At 43.4% G+C, this 27,457-nt stretch overlaps 1 protein-coding gene across 2 annotated transcripts in view; it reads left to right on the top strand.

Moving 5' to 3' along the window:
- Nucleotides 1-27,457, top strand: part of KATNAL2 (katanin catalytic subunit A1 like 2) — a 104,633-nt gene that overhangs the window by 57,320 nt on the left and 19,856 nt on the right. For both annotated transcript variants that reach the window (XM_055416820.2, XM_055416826.2), the window contains exons 5-13: nucleotides 1,288-1,405; nucleotides 2,469-2,567; nucleotides 4,951-5,049; nucleotides 5,259-5,336; nucleotides 9,429-9,527; nucleotides 12,880-12,943; nucleotides 13,142-13,260; nucleotides 23,258-23,349; nucleotides 25,505-25,615. In XM_055416820.2, the coding sequence (XP_055272795.2) occupies nucleotides 1,288-1,405; nucleotides 2,469-2,567; nucleotides 4,951-5,049; nucleotides 5,259-5,336; nucleotides 9,429-9,527; nucleotides 12,880-12,943; nucleotides 13,142-13,260; nucleotides 23,258-23,349; nucleotides 25,505-25,615 (879 nt within the window). The remainder of the gene's footprint in view (nucleotides 1-1,287; nucleotides 1,406-2,468; nucleotides 2,568-4,950; nucleotides 5,050-5,258; nucleotides 5,337-9,428; nucleotides 9,528-12,879; nucleotides 12,944-13,141; nucleotides 13,261-23,257; nucleotides 23,350-25,504; nucleotides 25,616-27,457) is intronic.

Here is a 27,457-nt window from a genome sequence, read left to right on the forward strand (position 1 = left end):
AGGTCTTTCTCTTCCTCTCCTTTTCTCACACTCAGCTTCTATTTCTTTCTCCAGCTTCTCAAACCCAGTCTCGTCTGGGAGTCGTGGTATCTGACTGGAGCCCCTCTGTCTCCTGACTCTTCTGGGTTGACACAGAAGAGGGTCAGCCTCACTTGCCTCAGTGTTCCCCGCGTTCCTCTCCTCCCACTCCGGGCCACACGCCTGTCAGCAGAGCCTGCTCACAAAGTGCCCAGGACGGCACAGCTGAGGGGCATCAAGGCCTGTGGCTCTTTGCTATTATAGGAAAGCCCAGACCTCGGGGGAAGGTGGCAGTGGGCTTCCAGTAGAGACGACACAATCACTCAGGCTGTGAGCAAAGTTTAAAAAAAAAAAAATCTTAGGACACAATTAAAAGAAGAAAACTTAGATTGTGATCGTGGTAACTCATTGGCCCCTCAAGAGCTTGTGAGCCCCACTGGATTCCCTGCTATGTGACTCTAAGTCCCTTGTCCGCAGCCTGAGAAGGAAGGGACTTAGCCACTTATCTTTTATAAGTGAAGACCTTTGGCGTCGCGGAGCCCAAGCCTACTTCACTATGACAGTCACAGGGTCCCTAAGCCTGAGGCTACCTTTGCTTTTGTGCAGTTCTTTCCGAACAGCCTCTTTGTTTCCACCAAAGTGTTCGTCTTTCCTTTAGAGTTTCCATAAAGCTAGTCAGACTCCGGTGATAAATGATCACTGCTCGTGAGCGGAAACAGTGAGCAGCATTTTCAGAGGCGGCCTTGGGATGCGTAAGGAAGCCTGATCGCTTTTCAGCCACAGGTTCACCCCTGGGACTTGCTCAACACTCCGTATCTGGTGGAACGCTCTGTGAGCGAATGTCTGGGAGTGCCTTGCTCATTTAGGCCTGGAGCAGGGTGGCACGGGGCAGCTGGGGGTTTCTTCACCTCCTCTCTGGGTGGCTGTTTATACACGGCAGCCATCGAGGTTGGGTGGCAAATTGTTGGCTTTAAGAAAGATAACTAGAAAAATGGTGCATGGCATCTGTGTATCATCTTTTACTCTAAATAGTTATTGAAATGAGAGGTTGTGTCATGAGAGGAGGCGGTGGACCCTCTAGCCCCGCCTTAGGCCTGGGGGTTAGACTGATGATGGGCAGGGCTGGGCCGGACTGGGTGGGAGGATGGTCCAGATGGATTTGTACCTGCAGATCTTTCCAGAACTCTCTTTAAATGTACTGTGTGAGGTGTTTGCAATCTCAGATTCAGTTAACAGGATTTCCTCAAAGGTCTTTGTTCCCTGCCCTAGGGTGATGACCGACAGTTGTCACAATCTTCCCAAGATCCACCAGCAGAGGCCGCGGTCCAAAACTACAGTGGGAAAGCCTGGGGATGCCAGGCCCCTCCACACGGAGCATCCCAAACAGGTCGGGATGGCTTTGCTTGGCGCCGATCCCATTGCAGGTGGCTGAAAAACAGCCCCAAGGAAATAGTCACATTTATTTGTTCATCGAGGACAGTTTGATTTTGTTCAGTTACAGAGTTTCTTCCAACATTGGAAAGAGGACTCCTTCCTCCCCACAAATTTTGGGCTGGTCTGAGTGCTGGGCGACAGGCCTTGAGGGGTGAATCCTAGGCCCAGTCAGAGCAGGAGGGCCTGGTTCTCACAAGGCTCAGGCTTCCTCTTGAGGAAGCTGGAGGCGCCAGCTCTTCCTGTCCCACAGGGTGTCCCTGGGGTCCTAAGTGTAGGTTGGGGTGGTCTTGGTGTGGCTGGGCTCCAAGCCTCCTGTTGGGTTTCTCCAAGGGACACGTGGTGGGTCGCTAACCCAGACCTCCACACCGGGCTTTCTGTGGGGGAGAGATGGGCAAGCAAAAGGAGAGAGAGCCCAGAAGGTGAGTGAAACCCATGCTGAGAACCTTAACATACCAACCAGGTTTAAAGGAAAGAGAACCAATGGAAATAGTGAAGAAGACTGGAAGAATGCTTGTCAAAGCTGTCCCGGGGGATAGAAAGTCATTATCTCACAACTCAGTTGGTCAGAGGGACTCTCTCATCTTCAAGGGGGTTGTGTGGTGCTGGCCATTGTAGACTGGCTCAGGTGGAAGCGAGGTAAAGCAAGAGGGGGCAGGATGAATCCCACAGGAGGCTGGCTGACTGTTGACTCTGCTGTGTTTCCAAACTCAGCCACCCCTAGCCACAAGCACCTCTGGCCCCAGGGGAAAAGACAGGCCTGTGAGTGGAGAAGGTGGAGGCCCAGCCATTTCCTCCACTGTTTGTGGGGCTCAGAGCCCATGGCTTCCTGGGACAGCTCTTCCCACCCAGCATAAGCAGCGTTTATTCGTCTTGTTGGGTCTGCACAAAAGTGGCAGAATCACACATGGCAGTCCCCATTTGCAGAAGGATTTGGGACGATGGGACAGGCAGCTGCAGCCAGCATCTCAAAGTTGCTTTCTGTCACTGACTTCTCACTTCTCTTCCTCTTTTTCCAGGAGGTTGTCAATCACACTCACAAGGAGAGCGCTGACTTCGGCTTAAGTATATCTGGAATCAACAAAAGCAGTGGAGAAGAAAACGTCCGTCCACAAAAAGTAAGCGGGACTCGTGAACCGAACACTGAATGGGGGAATTTCCCTTTTCTTTTTGAAAATGAAAAATTTTGAGTGTTTTGTCAACAGGTAAGGTAATATGTGATGATCAAAGGTTGGCTGTGGGGTGAACTGGGAAGAGATGGGCTGAGGATGAAACCCTGAGGTCCTGGACCGGGTCTCCCTTCTGGATGGGTGGGTTTGAATGGGTGGCTCCATCTCCAAGGCGCTCAGTTTCCCATTTGTAAATTGCGGAGTTTGGAAGAGATGGCTTGGTTCCTTTCAGCTTAAAAATCCTGTGATTACAGTGATAAACTGTCCCGCATTATTTAAGGAGTTGTGGCCTCACATTCATTCCTTTCTGCCCTGTCAGTGGGAGTTGACTAGCAGTGTCCCTTTCTCCTTGGAGATATGGCTCCAATTTGAATGCAATTTCATGTGAACCTCAGTTGTTACAAGGTTGATCTTGTCCTCGATAGCTATTTTTACTGCTTTCCTAATGAACTTCATGTCCTGATTCGTGTGTAATAGTCTCTCAAACAGAAAGGACCCTGTTTGGGTAGCTGTAGGCTAAAGGTAGGTAAAAATGTGTCACTTGGAAATAAAAAGCAGCAGCTTTTTATAAAAATAAATAAAAAGACACCAGTGTGTTTCTCTTGACTGTAACTTTGAGGACTGAATTCCATTAAGAGTTACTTTTCTTTCTTCGATCCTGTGGGACTGCTGGCTCACCTCTAGCCAGCTCTTCTCAGGCAAACTAAACTCTGGGTGTGTGTGTCTGGAGGGAAATGGGGAGCATCCCCTGGAAATCAAGGGGAACTGGCTCCTTTTAGGGCCTCAATTGTATGGGTGATTGCTGGAGGTGACACATTCCAATCAGCACCACCCACAAAGTACTTCCCTGCTTATTACCCTTCATGGCGTTTCCGGTCACTTTTGTGGCCAGCAGTGTTGCAGCATTGTAGATCTTATGAATATCTCACATTGATATGAGTGGATATTTCTGATCAGGTCAAGGAAGGGGCTATTTAATCCAACACTTAACCTTTGAAAGAATCTGGCTATAAATTCTGTTTGCAGCAGAAATGCCCTCAGGTTAAAGTGTGGACAGTTTCTCCCTAGCATTTCATGAGCTGAAGAAAGGCTTATAGTCAGGGGGCCCATCTCCAAAAACGGATATTTCATTGCCATCTCAGAGGTGCCCGATCTCAGAGCCTCCAAAGCTCACGATACCCAAGTCCCCCTGCAAATTGACTAGGTGTGTTGTTCTCAAGGCACCAGCTTTGAAGTCAGCCTGCCTAGGTTCAAATCCCACGTCTCACCTTCCTGACTGTGATTCTTGGGCAAGTTTTTAGATCTCTCCAAGCCTCATTTCTCTCATCTCTGAAATGGAAATAATCATAGTGTCCACCTCCAATGTCATAGTGAACGGAGAGCACGTGATAAACACTCAGTAACAGCAATACTTTGGGCACCTCATGCGACGAGTTGACTCACTGGAAAAGAATCTGATGCTGGGAAAGGTTGGGGGAGGGAGGAGAAGGGGACGGCAGAGAATGAGATGGCTGGATGGCATCACCGACTCTGTGGACATGAGTTTGAGTGAACTCCGGGAGTTGGTGATGGACAGGGAGGCCTGGCGTGCTGTGATTCATGGGGTCGCGGAGAGTTGGACACAACCGAGCGACTGAACTGAACTGAACTGAACTGAAGTGTTGGCTCCTGTTACTGTTATTTAATTTTTACGTGTATCCTTGCTTTTTCCTTCTTCCTCTGGGGGGACAGTGGCATCAGAAGGAATCTGGGTATGGGAGACAGATATCTGGGTTTGAATCCTGGTCTTAAGTTCCTGGGTAGATCATGTCACTCCACATCAGTGAAACTAGGATGCCACTTTCGTCTAGCAGAAGTGTTATAAGAATTGGCGATAATCCACAGCAGGTACCTCACACACCTGATTTGTGCCAGGCACTCTGCTGAGTGGTGAAGGTACAGCAGTCAGTAAATAGAAACTATCATTATTCTTGTGCCAGTGAGTTCTTTCCACGTGTGGAATATTTTAAAAGGAAGATGATGCAGGAAGTGGACACGTAGGAAACTGATGGTGCGTCAGGAACTGAAAAATTCTCGGGAATTTTATTCAAGCCAACTTCACTGTGAAAAATTTATTTATAACGTGTTTTGTTTTTTTTTTTCTCCTGGAGTGCCCCAACGTGAGGAAATCATCTTGTTCATTATTGGCATAGCTTCCTCCTAAAGCTTCACTTTAAATTTGCACTGCAGACCATGGTACATAAATGTGTCTTGATTTAATGAAGCTGAGCTATTAAGGAGAGTCTTCCCTCCTGTTTTAATGGCTGCTGCAATAACTATTACTCCCTTTCAGGGCCCAGTCATTGACTTCCGAGGGTTGCTCACAGATGCCATCAAAGGAGCAACCAGTGAACTTGGCTTGAACAGCTTCGACTGTAACCCAGATCCCTCAGTAAGTGGCTGGGATGGGACATTCATCTTGCAAACTGCCAAAATCCAGATGAAATTCTGGAATACAATTTTGAGTCCAGAGGAGCCTTGAGATCCAGTTAAAGGTCACAGTGATCTGCCACCATTTGTGTCATGGAGCTCTGTGCCCTGTTTTCCCTCCTAAGTGATGAAGCAATATTATAACGTGAGGCTTTCTACTCTCATCACCAGGAACGACTGTTGAAACCTCTGAGTGCATTTATTGGCATGAACAGTGAGATGCGAGAATTGGCAGCCGTGGTGAGCCGGGTAAGATCTGATATTCAATTCACAAATTTACGGAGGCAGACTGGGGCTCCAGGAGCATTGTGGGCTGCTTCTTTTATTAATAACAATAAATATGATCATTTATTTATAAAGTGCCCCCACTTGCGAAGGCACTCATATTGTTTAGAGGCACAATAATGCATGATGAATAAATTATAGAATCATAAAATTACAATACAAAAAGCCCACCATCTCACTATAGAGGCCAAGAAAACCCAAAGAGAAAAGGACTTAGAAAGGAAGGGACAGGTGAAAGGTTTTAGAGCTAAGCCAAGATTTAAGGAAAGAAAGCCTCTTAGAGAAGGAGAGAGCACGTCTGTGTTTTGTTTAAACAGTCTAAGCCTAGAAATAGAGATGTCGGGAGTCTGGTTTCATAATTGGAAATTTTCATGAAGAAACAGATTAGTAGGAAAGATCTTACCATCTACACGACTAATTTTTTTCAAGCTTGGTCCCCCAGGACCTAAAGGCAGTGAAATCTAGTGGTTGATGACACAAGCTCAGGAATAGGTTGACCTGGATTTGATTTCTAGATCCTCCTCTTTTTCTCTCTGTGTTTCTTGGGGCAAGTTCCTTGGTAACCGAATAGATTCCTGAGTTATAGGAGATTTTTCTAATCTCCAGTGATCTCATATTTAATGAAAGACTGAAACCTAGGCAGGTTCCTTCCTGGATGTTTAAAATGATGCAAAAATTGCACAGCTGCTCTGAGGTCATTAAGGTCCCCAGGTCTCCATGTAGCCCAGCAGGTATCCCCTGCACGCCTCTGATGTGTCAGGCACGTGCTGGCGGGTGGAAACACAAAGGTGAACGTTGCTGGAAAGGATCTGTATCTTCTTAGGGAAGAAGAGACACAGGAAATAGCCCGTGAGAAAGGGTAGAGGAGAGCGGAGGGGAGGCGTTCTGGGCAGAGGGACAGACAAGTGAGTTGTAGCGCTTATGCAGTGTTTCTGGGGAACCACCTGAAACACCATTAGAAATGGCGGGAGAAGGGACTGGAGAGCGAGGCTGGGGTCCCGGCGGGTAAGGGCGCTGTGAACAGTGCCGGAGGGGCTCAGTCTACCAGATGCAGAATCTCTGAAAGGCGTCCATCAGGAGGATGTGATGACAAGTGTGCTTTTAGACAGCTTGTTCTAGTGACTGTGTGGAAGGCCATCCCAGAAATGGAAACAGGAAGACCAGCTCAGAAGTTATCATCAGTGAGAGGATGGGGGGGTCGAGCCAGGCTACGGTGATTAGGATGCATAAGAGAGCAGAGAAAAATATGTTATACCCCCAAGTCAAGTCTTGTTGCTGTCTTTGCAAAAGGATACCGTGATGATAAAGCTGTGGAGCAGAAGCAGCCTGGAATGATTCCACCTGGAATCCTTTCTACAGAACTGCGAGAGGCAGTCATACGGACTCTGCTTGAAAGCCGACAGGGACGGGGAGCTCACCTCCCGCTGAGGCAGTTCTACTGAGTTCTGATAACTTTTGATTGAGATAAGGCGGAACTTCCTATTGGGAAATTATTAACACTACCATGTGGAATTCAGTGTCAATGCTTGATGAGGACCAGAGATACTGCTGTTACGATGGACGCCTTGATCTCCAATGAATGCCCATTGTGTGCAAAGCTTTTCCTAAGAAAGTGTGGTAATAAGAGTGAGTGGCTGGTCCTTTCAAGACGGGGTGGTTCTCCCAAGATTTGGGAAGACTGAGGCCTTTGTCATCTCACCCAGGAATGGATCCTACATATCACGCAGTATCAAAATCAGCTGCGAAAAGAGTTTCTCTAAGAAACGTTGTCACCCCTTGTGGACGGATCTGGGAGGATGGGGGACTGAGTAGGGGCATAACATCTCACCAGCATTTAAAAATATGTTTTTCCGTATTATATATATTTATTTATTAGGTTGCACCAGGTCTCAGTTGCAGCACTCAGGATCTTCGTTGCATCATGGGGGATCTTTTGTTGCACTGTGAGGGCTCAGTAGTTGCGACACTTGGGCTTAGTTGCCCCTTGGCACATGGATCTCAGTCCCAGGCCATGGATCAAGCCCACGTCCCCTGCATTGAGAGGGTGATTCTTAACCACTAGACCACCAAGGAAGTCCCTGGTTTTATGTTTTTGAATCATGTGCACATATCACTTTTAAAAAAATTAAATACATATAAAATTAGTTTCCAGATTGTTCTGTAGTCACTCAGAATGACTATGGAAAGGAGGTGGGTTTTTTTTTTTTCTTTTTGCTATAACACTCTAGACAAGTTTGCCCAATACAGCTCCACTGAGACAAGCCCCTGAGTGACTGTTCTGAGCATATTGTGAAATTGAAGTTTGGAGACTGCAAATTAGTTATCAGTAAAAGCTACCTTAATTGATTATCCTCCGTGGTTGCTACGGGGCTCTACTCTGTGAGGGGAAAACTGTACTTTCACTTGGTTGTTGGCTTCCTTGGATTTTGTAGAAGCAATTGCTCCTGATGGAAGTAGGGAGCAATCACTAGGGAAAAAGAGAAATTGGTTTCAGAGGAGCATTATCCCTTTTATGTAGCAAATTAGAAAGTGTTGTTGAGATCAAGGAGCAGGAGAGAGGCCAGGCACCAGCTAGGAACTATGTTTCGGATTAAAAGCTAATGAAATTTGTAGGCATGTTCTGTAGCTTCTTTGATTACAGTCGTAAATCAGCATGGTTTGTTATTAACTGAAGACAGGTATAGTCCATTGTTCAGAGATTTTTTTCTTTTTGGTAAATTTTATTTTGTATTGTTGTTTAGTTGCCAAGTCATGTCCTACTCTTTTGCAGCTCCATGGCCTGTAGCCTGCAAGGCTCTTCCATCCATGGGATTTTCCAGACAAGAATACTGGAGTGGGTTGCTATTTCCTTCTCCAGGGGATCTTCCTGACCTCAGGAATCGAACTCAGGGATTAAACCCACATCTCCTGCATTGGCAGTTGGATGCTTCACTGAGCCACCTGGGAAGCCCTTTATTTTGTGTGTGTGTATGTAGTTGGAGAAGGAAATGGCAACCCACTCCGATATTCTTGCCTGTAGAATTCTATGGACAGAGGAGCCTGGCGGGCTACAGTCCACGGGGTTGCAAAGAGTCGGCCATGACTGAGTGACTAACACTTTCCCTTTCATATATATACATACATATATATTTTGTATATATAGCTAATATTTGTATATATACATATTTTGTATGCATATATATGTATATGTGCATGCATGCATGCTAAGTCGACTCTTTGTGACCCTGTGGACTGTATTCCATCATACTCCTCTGCCCGTGAGATTGTCCAGGCAAGAATACTGGAATGGGTTGCCATGCCCTCCTCCAGGGGATCTTCCCGACCCAGGGATTGAACCCACATCTCTTATGTCTCCCAGTGGCAGGCGGGAACTTTACCACTAGAGCCACCTGGGAAGCCCATGTATGTATATGTATGTATACAAAGCCTTTTAAAAATGTATATATATATATATATATGTATATAGTATATATGTGAATCTCTATATATATGTATACACCCCTGGAGAAGTAAATGGCAGCCCACTCCAGTGTCCTTGCCCGGGAAATCCCATGGACAGAGGAGCCTGGTAGGCTACACTCCATAGGGCTGTAAAGAGTCGGACACAAATGAAGCAACGTGGCACACACGCATATGTGTACACATGTACAGATATAATTTGGCTGCACCAGGCCTTAATTGTGGCGTGTGGGCTCTAGTTCCCTGACCAGGGATTGAACTTGGGTCCCCTGCTTTGGGAGCCCAGACTCTTAACCACTAGACCACTAGAGAAGTCCCTAGGAGATTTTTGTTTTTCACCCTAAAAGTACAGTATTATATTATGAATATCTTCTTCAGGGAAAATTCACTGAATGTTTTCATGGCATCCCTTTGGTGAACTCACCTCAAATTACAATATGTATCTAATTAGATACATATGTATCTAATATGAAAAGTTTTTTTTTATCAGAAGCACTTTATGTCCTATTGCAAGTCAAGTATTCTGCTGCTCCTGTGTTTATTACAGCAGTGAAGGAGAACATTAGTTTTAACAGAATGATCAAATGTGCATTGCAGGACATTTATCTCCATAATCCAAACATAAAGTGGAATGACATTATTGGACTCGATGCAGCCAAGCAGTTAGTCAAAGAAGCTGTTGTGTATCCTATAAGGGTAAGGATGGGAGGCCTCTTGGGAGGCCAAACTTCTGTTCATTGTCCATGGGGCAAGCTCACCTATCAGGAAGAGAAAGACAGGGTGATGTTCTGTTCACAGGTTGACTCTTTTTTTCTTTTTTAAAAATTCAAATATATATATATATATTTAAATTTAAATATATTTAAAGAATTTTTACAATGTTGTGTTGGTTTCTGCTGTACCACAGTGTGAATCAGCCATAATTACACATACATCCCCTCCCTCCCGAGTTTCCCCTCCTCCCCCGACCCCATCCCTCCAGGTCATTGCAGAGCGCCAGAGGGCTCCCTGTGCCACCCGGCAACTCACCAGCCATCCATCTGACAGCTGATAGCGCATAGATGCTCATGCTGCTTCCTCCATTTGCTCCACTCTCCCTCCGGCACTGTGTCCACAAGCCCATTCTCTACGTCCGCATCTCCATCCCTTTCCTACAGACAGATTCTTCAGTACCATTTTTTAGATTCCATATACATGCGTTAATACCCTATATTTCGTGTTCTTCTTTCTGACTTACTTCAGTCATAGAACAAGCTCTAGGTTCATCTACCTCACTAGGACTGACTCATTCATCCTTCTTTATGACTAAGTAATATTCCATTGCATGTATTTATGCATTCATCTCTCCGTGGACGTCTGGGCTGCTTCCACGCCCCGGCTATTGTCACTAATGCTGCTGTGAACACTGGAGTACATGTGTCTTTTTCAATTACGATTTTCAGATGGTATATACCCACATATGGGGTTGCTGGGTCATATGGTAGATTTATTCCTAGTTTTTTAAGGAATCCCCGTACTGTTCTCCATAATGGCTGTATCATTCTCATTTTACATTCCTACCGACAGTGGAGGGTTCCCTTTTCTCCACATCTTCTCCAGCATTTATTGTTTGTAGATTTTTTGATGATGGCCATTCTGCCTGGTGTGAGGCCATTCTGCCTCATTATACTTTTGATTTGCATTTCTCTGATAATTAGTGATGTTGAGCATCTTTTCATGTGTTTACTGGTCATACATTAGCTTTTTGCCTATGTCACAGTATTTTGTCGACCCGGGAGCTCCAAGGCTCTGTCCATTCTAGGCCATTTGAAATCATGTTACATATTGGTTGAAGGCAGGTGTCTTCTCTAAGAGGTAATTTAAGATCTAAGACTCTGTAGTATATATGATTAGTCAGTTACTGTCAGCCTATCTCCCTAAATATACTTATTACAGTAAAAATACCTGCCATAGGAGAGAGCATCTGACTGTGTTTGCGTGGATTTCCCCCGCCTCGCCCCAGTACTCCCGTCACTGCAGGCTTTGCTTTCGGCTGGTTGTAAAGACTAGACAGCCCCTTCCAGGGTACCAGCTAGTAGAGCCATTGAGTTGTGCTCATTGCTTATTGCTGACAAATCTTTGTGCAGAGTGGCTCACTAAACAGGAAGAAAAATGGAAAAACAAGCCTCCATGTTTGGTTTACACCAGTGGCGGTGAGGTCTGTGTTGTTGTTGTTTGGTCACTAAGTCATATCTGACTTTGCAACGCTATAGACTGTAGCACACCAGGCTTCCCTGTCCTTCACCATCTCCCAGAGTTTGCTCAAACTCATGTCCATTGAGTCGATGATGCCATCCAACCATCCCATCTTCTGCCTCTTCATTCTCTTCCTGCCCTCAATCTTTCCCAGCATCAGGGTCTTTTCCAATGAGTTGGTGCTTTGCATCAGGTGGCCAAAATATTGGAGTTTCAGCTTCTGCATCAATCCTTCTGATGGATATTCAGGGTTGATTCCATTTAGGATTGACTGGTTTGATACTAAACAGGAAGAAAAATAGAAAGCAAGACTACATGTTTGGTTTACAGCAGTGGCGATGAGGTCAGTGTTCCACATGGCTTGCTATATAACAGACCACCCCAACACTTAGTGCCTTAGAACTGCAATCATTTCCTTGTTTGCAGCAGTTCTGTGGGTGGGCATTTGGGGCTGGGCTCGGTAGGGCCAGCTTATGCTTTTCCGCATGATGTTGGTTGGACTCACTCACATGTCCGGGGTATCAGCCAGTCTGGCTGGAGAAGATGGAGAGGCTGGGAAGGCTGGGGTCACCAGGACACCTGAGACCTCTCTCTGCCTCTCATCCTCCAGCAGGAGAGCCCAGTCTTGTTCACATGGTGGCAGCGAGTTCCCAGACAGAAGCAAGAAAGGGCCCAATCGCTGAGTCTTTCCCCTGTCTCTTTTCATATACCTTATATCTTCAAGTCTCTTATTCTACTTGCTAATGCCCCACTGGCCAAATTCATGAGGCCAAGTCCAGATTCATGTGGTGGAGAAATATCCTCTGCCTCTTGATGTAAGGAGCTGCAAATAATTACTGTCCATTTTTGGTGATCTCCTGCAGTCAGGATTACAAATTTACTTTCTTGAATAACCTATTTATTCTTACCCCTGAGCCCTTGCAGCCCCTGATTTTTAGATGCTTCTATTCAAATGAGACAAAATCAGTCAGTTTGGACTGTCCTTTCTTCCTTCCTGTGTTCAGACATGTTGGGGAGGAACTATAGTGGTGGTCAGAGTAAGTAGAAAGGTGTTCCCTGTTTCCTCTGAATGGCTCCATTGTTCAAGTCTTCTGTGCAAAAGGCTAGGGCATCTCATTGAGACTCTCTGGATGTGTTGTCGCCATGGTATTTGAAGTTCCATATGATGTCAAGATTTTGAACTAGCATCAGCAAGAAGCTAATAGCTAGTTATAATTTTACTATTCCTTTTCCTTCTCTCTTGTCCTTTACCAACTCCAGATGGTTTGAATTTGAACTAACAGGAGAGATTCACTGAAGTCCATGCGTGTCCTGTTTGGAGTCAGTGTCTCATTACATATCGTGCATTGCACGTTCTCAACTTCCAAATCGGGCTTCACCATAACTTTGAACTTTACTCACATACACCTTTCTATATTGGTTTAAAAAAGTTGGCATCTTAAAGAGCGTACCTGCTTCACAACATTCAAAAGACTGCTCGAACTCTGGAGGAAATAACATTTTGCGTTTGAGAAGTGACTACTTCAGTGGAGCGGATAGTACCTATACATGCCTTTCTTCTCCTTAAAATAACTGCTCTTTGAAAAAGCAAAAAAAATCGGCCATGCATCCTATCAAGAGTGAAAGTCAAATTGGGATAAATGAGATACTCGTGTGTGTGTGTGTGTGTACAGAGAGAAAGCCAGTCTTAAAAAAGGAGGGGCTGGGCCAGAGTTGCATGTGTTCCATCCCAGCTCCCCTGGCTTGCCTGAACTGAGGGTGTGCAGGCCGCCCTGCAGGTACCTAACCTCATCATTGTTCCTTGCTCCCACAGTACCCACAGCTCTTTACAGGAATTCTTTCCCCCTGGAAAGGACTGCTGCTCTACGGACCTCCAGGTAAAGGAATCTTTTTGCTGTGACCTTGGTGTGAAGTGAGTGTGCAGAGGATGGGTTGCCCCACCTGTCTTCCCTTCGGGACTGGGGCAGCGCGCGCTGTGTACCCACCTCCTGTGTGGCTTGTGTGACTGTCCTCTGTCTGTCAGCAGAGGGATGGAGTTTGAGGGTCACTCATGTTTTTCCCACATGTGTCTCCAGGTACAGGAAAGACTTTACTGGCCAAAGCTGTGGCTACGGAATGCAAAACCACCTTCTTTAATATTTCTGCATCTACCATTGTCAGCAAATGGAGAGGGGACTCAGAAAAGCTTGTTCGGGTAGGGTTTCTTGATTTTGTTTCTTTAGAATGAATTCTGGCAGAAGACAGTGGTACAAAATGATGACAGTGGCCTTATTTCTTCTTAAGTGATTTAAATGTTCAAATTTATCATGGATCTTAATGACCAAAAGGCCGGGAGGTGGATTGACTACTGTGTAGCTGCTAGTGGTGTACCATCAGCAAACATAATCTCCCTTCTTTTGGGAATTTGGCCAACAGCCCCTTTTCGATTCATGTGAAATAGAAATAGAACTGTGAAAAAAATTGTCTCTGTAGTGGCCTATTTTTCTTTTATTCAAGAAACATTTATTATTAAACATGTTCAGTATATTCAGTTAAGATTTACTGAGAGGCTACTGCGGTATGCTTGTCCTTATATTAGATACTCTAAGGAAGAATCAAGAAACTTAAAACTACTCTTTCAGATGCTCCAAGCAACTTTCCTCCACAGTGCCATAGACTGTATGGATTTTTTTTTTTATTCCCTTAGGAGATTGTTTTTATCTTTATATCATTTCTAAGAGTATATGGTATATATTTTAAAAAATATTTATTTATTTTAATTGACTGATGATTGGTTTACAATATTGGTTTGATTTCTGTCATACATCCACATGAATTAACCATGAAAGTGAAAGGTGCTCAGTCGTGTCCAACTCTTTGCGACCCCATGGACTGGATCCCACCAGGCTCCTCTGTCCATGGAATTCTCCAGGCCAGAATACTGGAGTGGGTAGCCTATCCCTTCTCCAGTGGATCTTACAACCCAGGAATCAAACTGGGGTCTCTGCATTGCAGGCAAATTTTCTTTACCAACTGAGCTATCAGGGAAGCCATAGGTATACATATGCCTCCTCCTTCTTGAATCTCCATCCCACCTGCCGCCTGTTCCCACCCCTCTAGGTTATTACAGAGCCCCAGTTTGAGTTCCCTGAGTCATACAGCAAATTCTCATTGGCTGTCTATTTGCATATATTAGTGTATATACATCCATCCTACTCTCCATTTATTTCACCCTCTCCCTCTTCTCCCCAACGCTTGTCCATGAGTCTTTTCTCTATGTCTGCATCTGCATTGCTGTTCTATGAACAGATTCATCAGTACCATCCTTCTAGATGACATATATATGCGTTAATACAGGATTTTTTTTCTCTTTCTGACTTACTTCACTGTATAATAGGCTCTAGGTTCATCCACCTCATTAGAACTGACTCAAATGTATTCCTTTTTATGGCCGAGTCATATTCCATTGTACATATGTACCACAGCTTCTTTACCACTCATCTGTCAGTGGACATCTAGGTTGCTTCCAAGTCTTGGCTATTGTAAGTAGTGCTGCAGCTAACTTTGGGGTATATGTGTCAGTTTTGGTTTCCTCAGGTAATGCCTAGAAGTGGTATTGCTGGGTCACATGGTGTCTTTATTTCTAGTTTTTAAAGGCATCTCCATACTCTCTTCCATAGTGACTGCATCAATTTACATTCTCACCAGCAGTGTAGGAGGGTTCCCTTTTCTCCATACCCTCTCCAGCACTTGTTGTTTGTGGATTTTTTGATTATGGCCATTCTGTCTGGGGTGAAGTGATAACTCATTGTAGTTCTGATTTGCATTTCTCTAATAATGAGTGATGTTGATCATCTTTTTATATGTTTATTAGCCATCTGTATGTCTTCTTTGGAGAAATATCTGTTTAGGTCTTTTGCCCACTTTTTGATTGGGTTGTTTGTTTTTCTGGTATTGAGTTATATGAGCTGCTTGTATATTTTGGAAATTAATTCTCTGTCAGTTGTTTAATTTGCTATTATTTTCTCCCATTCTGAGGGTTGTCTTTTTACCTTGTTTATAGTTTCTTTTGCTGTGTAAAAGCTTTCAAGTTTAATTATGTCCCATTTATTTATTTATTTTTGTTTTTATTTCCATTCTTGGAGGTGGGTCATAAATGATCTTGCTATTATTTATGTCATAGAGTGTTCTGCTTATGTTTTCATCTGAGAGTTTTATAGCTTCTGATTTAACATTTTGGTCTTTAATATATTTCAAGTTTATCTTTGTGTATGGTGTTAGGGACTAGATCCGATAGACAGAGTGGCTGATGAACTGTGGAGGTTCGTGACATTGTACAGGAGACAGGGATCAAGACCATCCCCAAGGAAAAGAAATGCAAAAAAGCAAAATGGCTGTCTGAGGAGGGCTGACAAATAGCTGTGAAAAGAAGAGAAGTAAAAAGCAAAGGAGAAAAGGAAAGATATACCCATTTGAATGCAGAGTTCCAAAGAACAGCAAGGAGAGATAAAAAGCCTTCCTCAGCGATCAATGCAAAGAAATTGAGGAAAACAATGAATGGGAAAGACTAGAGATCTCTTCAAGAAAATTAGAGATACCAAGGGAACATGTCATGCAAAGATGGGCTCGATAAAGGACAGAAATGGTGTGGACCTAGCAGAAGATATTAAGAAGAAGTGGCAAAAATACACAGAAGAACTGTACAAAAAAGATCTTCACGATCCAGATAATCACGATGTTGTGATCACTCACCTAGAGCCAGATATCCTGGCATGGGAAGTCAAGTGGGCCTTAGGAAGTATCACTACGAACAAATCTAGTGGAGGTGATGGAATTCCACTTGAGCTATTTCAAATCCTAAAAGATGATGCTGTGAAAGTGTTGCACTTAATATGTCAGCAAATTTGGAAAACTCATCATTGGCCACAGGACTGGAAAAGGTCAGTTTTCATTCCAATCCCAAAGAAAGGAAATGCCAAAGAATGCTCAAACTACTGCACAATTGCACTCATTTCACACACTAGTAAAGTAATGCTCAAAATTCTTCAAGCTATGCTTCAACAGTACATGAACCATGAACTTCCAGATGTTCAAGCTGGTTTTAGAAAGGGCACAGGAACCAGAGATCAGATTGCCAACATCTGCTGGATCATTGAAAAAGCAGGAGAGTTCCAGAAAAACATCTATTTTTTTGACTATTCCAAAGCCTTTGTGTGGATCACAATAAACTGTGGAAAATTCTGAAAGAGATGGGAATACCAGACCACCTGACCTGCCTCTTGAGAAACCTATATGTAGGTCAGGAAGCAACAGTTAGAAATGGACATGGAACAACAGACTGGTTCCAAACAGGAAAAGGAGTACGTCAAGGCTGTATATTGTCACCCTGCTTATTTAACTTATATGCAGAGTACATCATGAGAAATGCTGGGCTGGAAGAAGCACAGGCTGGAATCAGGATTGCCAGGAGAAATATCAATAACCTCAGAAATGCAGATGACATCACCCTTATGGCAGAAAGTGAAGAAGAACTAAAGAGTCTCTTGATGAGGATGAAAGAGGAGAGTGACAAAGTTGGCTTAAAGCTCAACATTCAGAAAACTAAGATGATGGCATCTGGTCCCATCACTTCATGGGAAATAGATGGAAAAACAGTGGAAACAGTGTCAGACTTTATTTTTGGGGGCTCCAAAATCACTGCAGATGGTTATTGCAGCCATGAAATAAAAAGACACTTACTCCTTGGCAGGAAAGTTATGACCAATCTAGACAGCATATTAAAAAGCAGAGACATTACTTTGCCAACCAAGGTCCGTCTAGTCAAGGCTATGGTTTTTCCAGTAGTCATTTTGGATGTGAGAGTTGGACTCTAAAGAAAGCTGAGTACTGAAGAACTGATGATGCTTTTGAACTGGGGTGTTGGAGAAGACTCTTGAGAGTCCCTTGGACTGCAAGGAGATCCAACCAGTCCATTCTAAAGGAGATCAGTCCTGGGTGTTCATTGGAAGGACTGATGTTGAAACTGAAGCTCCAATACTTTGGCCTCCTGATGCAAAGAGCTGACTCATTGGAAAAGACCGTGATGCTGGGAAAGATTGAGGGCAGGAGGAGAAGGGGGCGACAGAGGATAACATGGTTGGATGGCCTCACCGACTCAATGGACATGAGTTTGGGTGGACTCCGGGAGTTGGTGATGGACAGGAAGGCCTGGCGTGCTGTGGTTCATGGGGTCACAAAGAGTCAGACACGACTGAGCGACTGAACTGAACTGAAGTGATGGTGTTAAGAAGTATTCTAATTTAATTCTTTTGCACAGAACTAGTTATCCAGTTCTTCCAGCACAGCTTATTGAAGAGACTATCTTTTTCCTATTGTATATTCTTGCCTCCTTTATGACAACAAAAACATGATGACCCAAAACCTATGGGATGCAGAAAGAGCAGTTCTAAAAGGGAAGTTTATAGCAGTACAACCCTACGTCAAAAAACAAGAAAAACATTGACTAGATAATCTAAAGCATCTAGAAAAAGAAACAAAAAGTCCCAAAATCAGAAGAAGGAAAGAAATCATAAAGATTAGAGCAGAAATAAATGAAATAAAAGGAGAAAGAAACAATAGTAAAGATTAATAAAACTAAAATCTGGTTCTTTGGGAAGATAAACAACACTGACAAACCATTAGCCAGACTCATCAAGAAAAAGGTGGAGAAAAATCAAATCAAGAAAAAAGGAGAGGTTACAACAGACAACACAGAAATACAAAGGATCGTAAGCGAATATTATGAGCAACTATATGCTAATAAAATGGACAATCTAGAGGAAATGGACAGATTCTTAGAAAAGTTCAAGCTCCCAAGACTGAACCAGAAAGAAATAGAAAGTATGAACAAGCTGATTACAAACACTGAAGTCAAAACCGTGATTGAAATCTCCCTAAAAACAAAAACCTAGGACCAGATGGCTTCACAGGGGAAGTCTATCAAACATTTAGAGAGAGCTAATCCCTGCCCTTCTGAAAGTCTTCCCAAAAATTGCAGAGGAAGGGACACTTCCAAACTCATTCTACGAGGCCACAATCACCCTGATACCAAAACTAGACAAAGACAAAGATATCATGAAAAAAGAAGGTTACAGGTCAATACCACTAATGAATACAGATGCAAAAATCTTCAACAAAATTCTAGCATGCAGAATTTAACAACACATTAAAAAGATCATACACCATGATCAAGTTGGGTTTATCCCAGAATGCAAGGATTCTTCAATATACACAAATCAATTAATGTGATACACCATATTAACAAATTGAAAAAATAAAAACCCCATGATAATCTCAATAGATGCATAAAAACTTTTGAGAAAATTCAGCACCCATTTATGGTAAAAACTCTTTAAAAAATGGGCATAGAACGAACCTACCTTAACATAATAAAGGCCATATACAACAAACGCACAGCAAACATTCTCAGTGGTGAGTTACTGAAGGCATTTCCTCTGAGGTCAGAATGTCCACTCTCACCACTGTTATTCAACATAGCTTTGGAAGTCCAGTTACAGCAGGCAGAGAAGAGAAAGAAATAAAAGGAATCCAGAGTCAAAAGGAAGAAGTAAAACTGTCACTATTTGCCGGTGACATGATACTATAAGTAAAACCCCTAAAAATACTATCAGAAAATTACTAGGACTAATCAGTGAATTTAGTAAATTTGTAGGATACAGAATCAATATACAGAAATCACTTGCATTCCTATATACTAACAATGACAAATCAGAAAGAGAAATTAAGGAATCAATCCCATTTACCTTCAGTTAAGTTTAGTTAGGTTGCTCAGTCGTGTCCGACTCTTTGCGACCCCATGAATCACAGCATGCCAGGCCTCCCTGTCCATCACCAACTCCTGGAGTTCAGTCAAACTCATGCCCATCGAGTCAGTGATGCCATCCAGCCATCTCATTCTCTGTCATCCCCTTCTCCTCCTGCCCCCAATCCCTCCCAGCATCAGAGTCTTTTCCAGTGAGTCAACTCGTCGCATGAGGTGGCCAAAGTATTGCAGTTTCAGCTTTAGCACGAGTCCTTCCAATGAACACCCAGGACCGGTCTCCTTTAGGATGGACTGGTTGGATCTCCTTGCAGTCCAAGGGACTCTCAAGAGTCTTCTCCAACACCACAGTTCAAAAGCATCAATTCTTCGGTGCTCAGCTTTCTTCACAGTCCAACTCTCACATCCATACATGGCCACTGGAAAAACCATAGCCTTGAGTATATGGTATATTTTATATTATAAAATGTTATTATACCTTCCAGTCACCTTAAGAAAATACTTGTTTTGATTTATGCCTCAATGTAACATGGGTCCTGCTCAGAAATCCTGTTAAACTATTGCACTCTGTCGGGTGACTGGTAAGTAATCAATACAGAGTGAATGTAAATATATTTTCTGAAAAGAAATTCCTTTAAAATATTACACTTAAGTTACATTTCGTTGGAGAGGCTCATCTTCAAAGTATTATGGCTTATTTGAATGTGATCATAAAATATTTTTAAAAGATTGATTTACCTAAAATACCTAAAATAACCTATTTATTACTTTGTGATTGTCCTCAAGTTACTTCAAAAGTAGGTATTTTTATAAATTTTTATCACCCCTATCAGATTGTAATTTATGGAAATCTACGTTGTCATCTTCTGTTTCATTGTTCATCTTGAGTCTAACTCAGTGCCAGATGAGATTTAAATCTAATGCTCCTAAATTTATGGGTTTCATTTGATTCCAGTTAGCTAGATTTCAATTAGCTTAAATCCAACTAACTAGAATTCTTATCAGTCTGAAGACTTCTTTTTAACATTCCATTTCTATGGGCTGAGGAACAGCAAAACTTACAAGGTGCCCTCAGAATCAGCTTCGAACCAGTGAGCAAAAAACACTCTAAGGTGCTTAGAGAAAGATTCCATCAGATTCCTTGGACAGGACTCACCTAAGCAGAAGAAAAAACTCAGATGTTTATGAATATGGATTTTCTTGTTAAATGTTGAACAGCCAGAAAAGTCAACTAGAATGCTCCATTCTCTGGGAGCGTTTTATAGTTAAATAAATTGGAGTTAACCAATTTTCCTCTGGTTCAGAAAGACTTCTGAGAATGAGGAAACAATTCCACCCCCAATTTCTCCCCTTTCCTTCACCAAATATTTTAAAAGTTGTCTTTAACACAATATTAATAGTAAAAAGACCCCTGAGCTATCTTTCCAGAGGAAACCATAGCAGTTGCTGGTACAGCTTTCCAGACCATTTATTTATATTTACATTAACCTCAACAACCGTATCTCTATTTTCCCTTCCTTTTAAAATACAAGTAGGAACATAGTACACATGTTCTTCTGTACCTTGTGATTTTTTTTTCACACTCAACAATGTAACTTGGATATTGTTCTGCATTTTTATAGACAGACCTAACATGGTTTTTATATGTCTGCATGACATTTCGTTGCATGGTTAAACACAAAATGTGGTTTTTGTGTCTAGTCTTTTCATAATGGACATTTAGGTTGTTTCCAGTCTCTTGCTATTATGAAGAAGTCTTTCTACGCACCTGTCTGCACATAGTGTAGTGTAGGACGGTTTCTTTGAAGTAGAGTCACTGGATCAGAAGAAAGGAAAACTACTGATTGACAAATTTCCTGCCAACAGGGTTGCACCAGCTTACACTCCTGTCAATATGTGTGTGTGTGTTTGCTCAGCCAACACCATGTAGCACCCAAATTTAATAATCTTTGCCAGTCTGATAGTGGAAGTAATATTTCAGTGCTGAGATTTGCATTTCTTTCATTCTGAATGAATTTGAACATCTTTTTATAGGTTTATAAGATACTCATATTTCTTACTTTCTGTGAAATACATTTTTATTTTGGATATTAAAAATAATTCAAAAGGAGAACAGAGTCAGCTTGTAGTGCAGGAGATGCAAGAGACCCTGGTTCGATCCCTGGGTGGAAGAGATCCTGGAGAAGGAAATGGCTACACATTCCAGTATTCTTGCCTGGAAAATTCCTTGGCCAGAGGAGCCTGGCGGGCTATAGTCCATAGGGTCACAAAGAGCCGGACATGACCGAACAACTAGGTCCGCACACAATCACGCAACTTGGAAGGAACCTATCTTCTGTGATTTCTGAAATTACTCTGTTTTCTGAGCTCCTGCAAAGAGCCACACCTGGAAAATCTTGGTCATGCTCTCAAGATTCTTATTGTGAAGCTTTCAGATAAAGAAAGCCCTTGAAGACCTTCACCTAAAGCAGAGATGCTTTCCTACCATTTGATTCTCTTTCTACTCCAATTAAGGAGTTATTTATAGGGAACCCTTTTGTTTCTCCCTCCCCTCCTAATGTTCATGCCTCTTAGGAGTTGCTGCTATTGAGTAGTTGAGTGGTCTCTTTAGCAAATGCGCACACCTGTTGGTGCTTACATCTTTCAACATTTCACCACCACCGCCCCCTCCCCCCAGTTGCATCATTTAACTTCCTCCAAGTACTTCTGAAAATTTTAGACTAATGCTTCCCAAGTGCTTACCCAGGATTCCATATGTTTTCTGGCCGTGGGAGAGCAGCGGTCCACGTGGAGACGTAGGCTTCAGATGTGGTTCTCTTTCCACCCGGATGTTTGGTCTTATTGAGCCTGTTGGCCTTTCTGCAATTTGGGGAGTCCTTAAAATGTGTATGGTTCCAAAAGAGTCCGAGTATGCCATTTTTCATTGGGTAGGCTGCTGCTGCTGTAATCATCCTTATTATCAGGTCTATTTCAACATTTCTGTTTGTGACAGGAAGAGAGATTACCTGCTTCTAATGAGGTGGTCTCTGTTGTCTGTCTAAAGAGCATTTTTGATGTGTGTCCCAGCATTGACACTGTTCTTGTAAGCTCCTTGGGCTGAGCCAGTTGTCCTGGCCACATAAAATAGGATTCTGTGAAAGGAAAACACTTGCATATGAGCATGGAAGGGGCGCTAGTGGTAAAGAACCCACCTGCCCGTGAAGGAGACATAAGAGATTTGGGTTCGATCCCTGGGTTGGGAAGATCGCCTGGAGATGGGAATGGCAACCCACTCCAGTATTCTTGCCTAGAGAATCCCATGGACAGAGGAGCCTGGCGGGCTATGGTCCATAGGGTTGCAAAGAGTTGGACACAACTGAAGCGACTTAGCACGCACGCACATGAACATGCAGGGACCACACGCACAGCAGTGAAGATGAGGCTGTTCCCATTCAGTGACAGCGAGGCCTGTAAAAGATGACTGGCTGCTACTAGGAAAACCACAACCTGGCCTCTTCTGAGCCCTACCCCTCTTCTTTCCTCTGTGATGCTTTGCTAGTGCTAAGTGACGTGGAGAATAAATCCCCTATGCCTACTTAAGAACATCTATTCTTTTCTAAATCTCTAATGCTTTCTCTGAACAACCAGGGAAAAACTGTATATGGTACTCAAGCGATCAGTTTCAGGGTTTTTTGAAAAAAGGTATAGTTTCTTATACTCTTTTCATCACCACCGCATCTCCCTCTAGAGCTCTTGAGTTTGTTTTTATATGTCTGTTCTTTTCTGGTTGCTTTCCTGTTCCTGTTCAGTCTATAATATTTTACTGTGGAACGGAACATTTTATTCAATCGGGAATTGCCTCGAAGTACCTGAGCCTACCAAAAGCAGTATTGGGGGTCCTGGGGAGTAATTCGGGGAGCAGAAAAGGGCAGAATTCTTCACCTTGTTTCTCACAACTGGAACTCTATTCTTTTTCTGCAGTTCTTTCTTCCGAGAATAACCTTCTTATTGTCCCTAAGTGTTAAGCGAAAAAAATTGTTAAATGATTTTACATCTTCTATGGCTTTTGTGTCCATACGGAACACGTCATTGGCAGGGGGTCTCAAGGGTTAACTAACCGACTGGAAGTTCAGGAACTGAGTTTTATCTTAAGCTCTCCTGCTTATGATTAGTAACCTTGAGCTCACCACTTATTCTCTCTGGCTCTCATTTTATCAGGTGATAGATGGAAATGATTGGACTATCCAACCCCATGGGGTAGGGCTAGGGAGAAATAACTAATGATTATAAAGTTATTGTGAGACAAAGTGCAGCATAGATGCTTAATAGTAAAGCCAGCCTAATCTTTTAATCTCTGGGGGCATCTGAGAACTTTAAGTATGTGGATTTGAACATGTTGGTTTCTCCCACCCAGGTGTTATTTGAACTCGCCCGCTATCACGCCCCCTCCACCATCTTCCTGGACGAGCTGGAGTCAGTGATGAGCCAGAGAGGCACGGCTCCTGGGTAACAGACCGGGGTTTTTTTTGGTCCTCACTTTTCCCCTCCTGTAAGTGTGTTTGATGGTCGGAAGCCCATCGACATTTACCAGCAGAATGAGCCTATTAATAAGCCCACAAATTTTCTGCAGACACACGGAAAGGTCTTTAAATTAGATCCTGTTAACTGAATAGCTGATTTAAGTAGTTTTTATAACCGGAGGAAATGTCCTCCTCCCTTCCCCCCTTCCCCACAGAGTGGTTTTCAGGCCTAAAGATCACCCAGCCCCTGATCCCAGGCTGCCATAACCGTTCTGCTAGCTCAAAATAGCTGCCTGTAAGCGCCTCCGCTGGAGCCAGAGGGGCTGCCTGTGGGCAGCAGGGCTGCCCAGGGCCGAGTCTTGAGAGGAGGCCCTTGATAAGGTGTGTGAGGCCGGGGAAGTCACTGCTTCTCTGTGACACCAGACTGCGGCTCAGCCTGACTGATTGTGAACACGTTATAACACACACGTTATCTCTAAAGATTAAGTGTCCACTAGGGTCCCCAGCCAGAAAGCCCACATCTCAGACTGTAATGAGGCTCTTCCTCTGTGTGTGTGTGTGTCAGTGGTGTTTTAAGAGTTGTTTTTCTTTGAAACGTTTTACTAACCTTGGTATCCCTGACTTGAAAAAACAGGTCTCAGGGAAATCTCAACACAGCTGCATTTATTGATGGCCTCCAACGGTCTGTCATCAAGACAAAATTGATAGTAATAAAAAGCAAATAATTATCTTGTTGGAGGTATAACTAGAATCTAATTTATGAAATTTTACTTATGAAGAGCCATTTCCCCAGCAGAGAGAAACAGCCATCAAGATGTACCCAGGATGCTCAGGACTGTGACTATGTCTATGGCTTAAAGGGTGCTAGTCAGCCCTGGACTGGGTGCTCTGTCCCTCCAAAGGGGGCCTGATGGGAGAGGCAGCTTCAGCAGGGCCTAGTGGGGAATCCACTGGAGTGCACTAGTGTCACTCCGTCTGCAAAGCCCCATGCACCCAGGCTGCCTTCCTGCAGTGACTGTCATCCTTATATGCAGTCTGTCCGCCTCCATCCCCAGGGTTCCCCCCAGCTGTGACTGAGCTGATTGGGAGACTTTTCCTCTACTAGCCTTGAGCATGTCAGTTTCCTCCTCTGGATGTTAAACACTAAAACTGGAGGCTTCAAAGGATCAGGGAACAAGGGCAGGTGCTCTGAAGACTTTGGGGGTCATGTTATGTTAAAAGGGTAGCAATTATGTGTTGCTCTTAGATAAATATATAACTCTACCGTGAGACTGGCTTTTCTCTGAGGTAGAAAGAGGCACAGTTCCTAAAAGAATCCCAGAAGCCTAATTTGGGCTGCCAGCCTGTGCCTGCAGAGATGCGACCCTGAGTGCTGTGTTGTGATAGAAAGGCCTTTTATTGTCCTTTATCTTGATGTACATGAGAGCTTGCTGGAGGCAGTCAGGCTTAGAGCCGTCTAGATTGTGCAGGTCCAGGTACTCTGGAGTCTGAGGATGGCCTCAGGCAATGGGGGTGGTGGTGGTGGTGGGGGTGGGTGGCGGGGAACTAGAGGGTGAATTTGCACAGAAAATGGCCTCTAACCCGTTTTCCCTTGCTGTGCATGGAAACCCTAGTTTCCCCTTCGTTCTCTCGTCTCATTAGAAGAGAAGGAAACAGATTGTGTTGTAGCTCATCTCTCTTCTTGGACAGTTTATATCCATAGATTACACTAAACAATAATGTGTGTAAAATACTCTCATGCCTGCTGTATAGATGAAAATGATTATTCTCAATGAAGCCATTTTTTTTTTTTAAAGGGTAGATGATACTGCAGGTCAGTACAGCCGGGCTGCCTCTTTAAATCTACGAGTGCCACGGTCTCCCCCTCTGTTATTTTCCAGTTCATTGCCAACCTTTGGTTTTCTTTTCGGTATCATCATTATAGTCATTTACTTCCTTTCTGCTGCTGTTTGAAAAGAGTTCCAATTGCTCGTTACCTCCAACCCTGGGGTGAGCAGCTCCTGGGAACGTGGCAGGGCAGGGGTTATTGTCTGAGGGGAACTCGGTCTGCCGTCACCACATCCTTACTGTGAGGGTCACTGTGGTCTCAGAAGCAAAGACTCTGCCTCTTGGGAGCATCTCACCTCCTTGTCTTTCTCTAGGGGAGAGCATGAAGGCAGCCTGAGGATGAAGACGGAGCTTCTGGTGCAGATGGATGGGCTGGCTCATTCCGAGGATCTCGTGTTTGTCTTAGCAGCCTCCAACCTGCCATGGTAAGAGATCCAGAGAGTACATTCTGAATGCATTTTCAGGAGCCACTGTGCAGGTGCAGATATCATATTGATTGCTTCAGGCAAAGTCTCCTTGTTTGGTTCCAGCCCTGGAAGGTTAAGCTGAAGGCTTTCCTGGACCCAGTTCTCAATCCTTGCTACTTGGATTGTAAAAGAATTTGCCTGAATTGAAGGAACATAGGTCAGGGCTACCACTGACTATTTAAAATGGATTTTCTGAGCCAAATTATTTACTGTGTTTAAGCAGGGCTTTGGCTGCTGCTGCTGCTGCTAAGTCACTTCAGTCGTGTCCGACTCTGTGTGACCCCATAGACGGAAGCCCACCAGGCTCCCCCGTCCCTGGGATTCTCCAGGCAAGAGCACTGGAGTGGGTTGCCGTTTCCAGAGAACCATAAAATACTAAAATCTCCAGTACTCAAGAATATTCCAGAAATAATATGTTTGGATTTTAACAGTGTTAAATGTAAACTTTTTTTGAGTTAGGAGGAAAATCTTTAATATTGTGCAGTAAATAGGAAACTAAATAATCTCTAATTGAAAGTATAATCTACTCAGAGAGTCTGTTATTCAAATTGTATCCCAGAGTGATATAAGAACAATTCTAGAAGTAGAATTGGGAAATATGAGATGTTGACTAGAGAAAAATAATTTCGACTTGGAGAGAATATTTTAAAAAATAATTATAATCCCTTTATAGTTCTTAAGAATATGATCACATTGTTTCTTTTGAGCTATAGGTGAGACATGAGACAGATAAGGAAAGGCTGCTCTTACCATTTGCAGAGGAGGCCAAGGTCAAGGGAGGACAATCCACCCAAAGTCAACAGCCTATCTGCAGCAGAGCTTGAACTAGCGATACCCTTCCCCTTTTCCCCTACCTAGTCCATTTCTGTTTCTATATTCAAAGATGCAATGCTTCTGTGTGTGCACACCGATCATCTAGGCTCCCAAAGAAGAAGTCATTGGAGAGAGATAATGACGTTCATGTGGAGTCTGTTATTTTAACTATATTTATAATTTCAACCCAGCTTCGCCACTTCTCAAATTTATAAGACTTTTCTGATGTGCTAAGGTGGTCAGCATTTTACATTGTGAGGAGAAAGGTTTTTATACACAATGTTGAAGTTGAAATCAGAGAGCTATCATTTAGGCATGGAGAATCCTTTAGAGAGAGAATCTCCATTCCTTCACCTGTTTGAAACAGGGTTGATCATAATCTCTTTACTTATGTCCTGGGGAGACTGTGAGAGCCAGCTGAGGAGGGTGGGTGAAAACTGGACAGCTTCGTGCACAGCTCTGGAAAGGGCTGTGCCCACCAAGGAGGAGTGGGGAGCCTTCACTCCCAGCGAAACCTAGGACTTCCCTGGGAGGTTGTGGTGCTGCCATAGTTTCCCTTGGGCGATCAGTCTTTGGTCAACTCAAATAAAGTGGTTCAGAAAGGAAAAATAAAAAGCTGGCAAGCAATCACAAATGAAGAAGCTCAGAAGGGCTTTTCTGAAAGAATTACCTCTCATCATGAAAAAAGTGAAAGTCCATCATGGCAAACGGCAAATACACATGTTTTTAAGCTTAAATTCCTTGACATCACAGATTGCAACCCTACAGCACACCTGGAACTGTCCTACGCATTCTTGAACGTTGCTGGGTTTAAAAAACTTTTTATGATGAAAAATTCTTGACAAACACTAAAGATGAGAGTACAAAGAACTCAACATTTTCCAGTTTCAGTAACTAGCATTTGGCCCAATTGATTTTAATCTGTTCCTACTTCCTCTCTTGTTTTGCTGCAATATCTTAAACTATATCCCAGATTCTCATGTTATT

Source organism: Moschus berezovskii, chromosome 28, assembly GCF_049115385.1.
Source record: "Moschus berezovskii isolate FMDL1 chromosome 28, NW_MosBer_1.0, whole genome shotgun sequence".
Lineage (NCBI taxonomy): Eukaryota > Metazoa > Chordata > Mammalia > Artiodactyla > Moschidae > Moschus > Moschus berezovskii.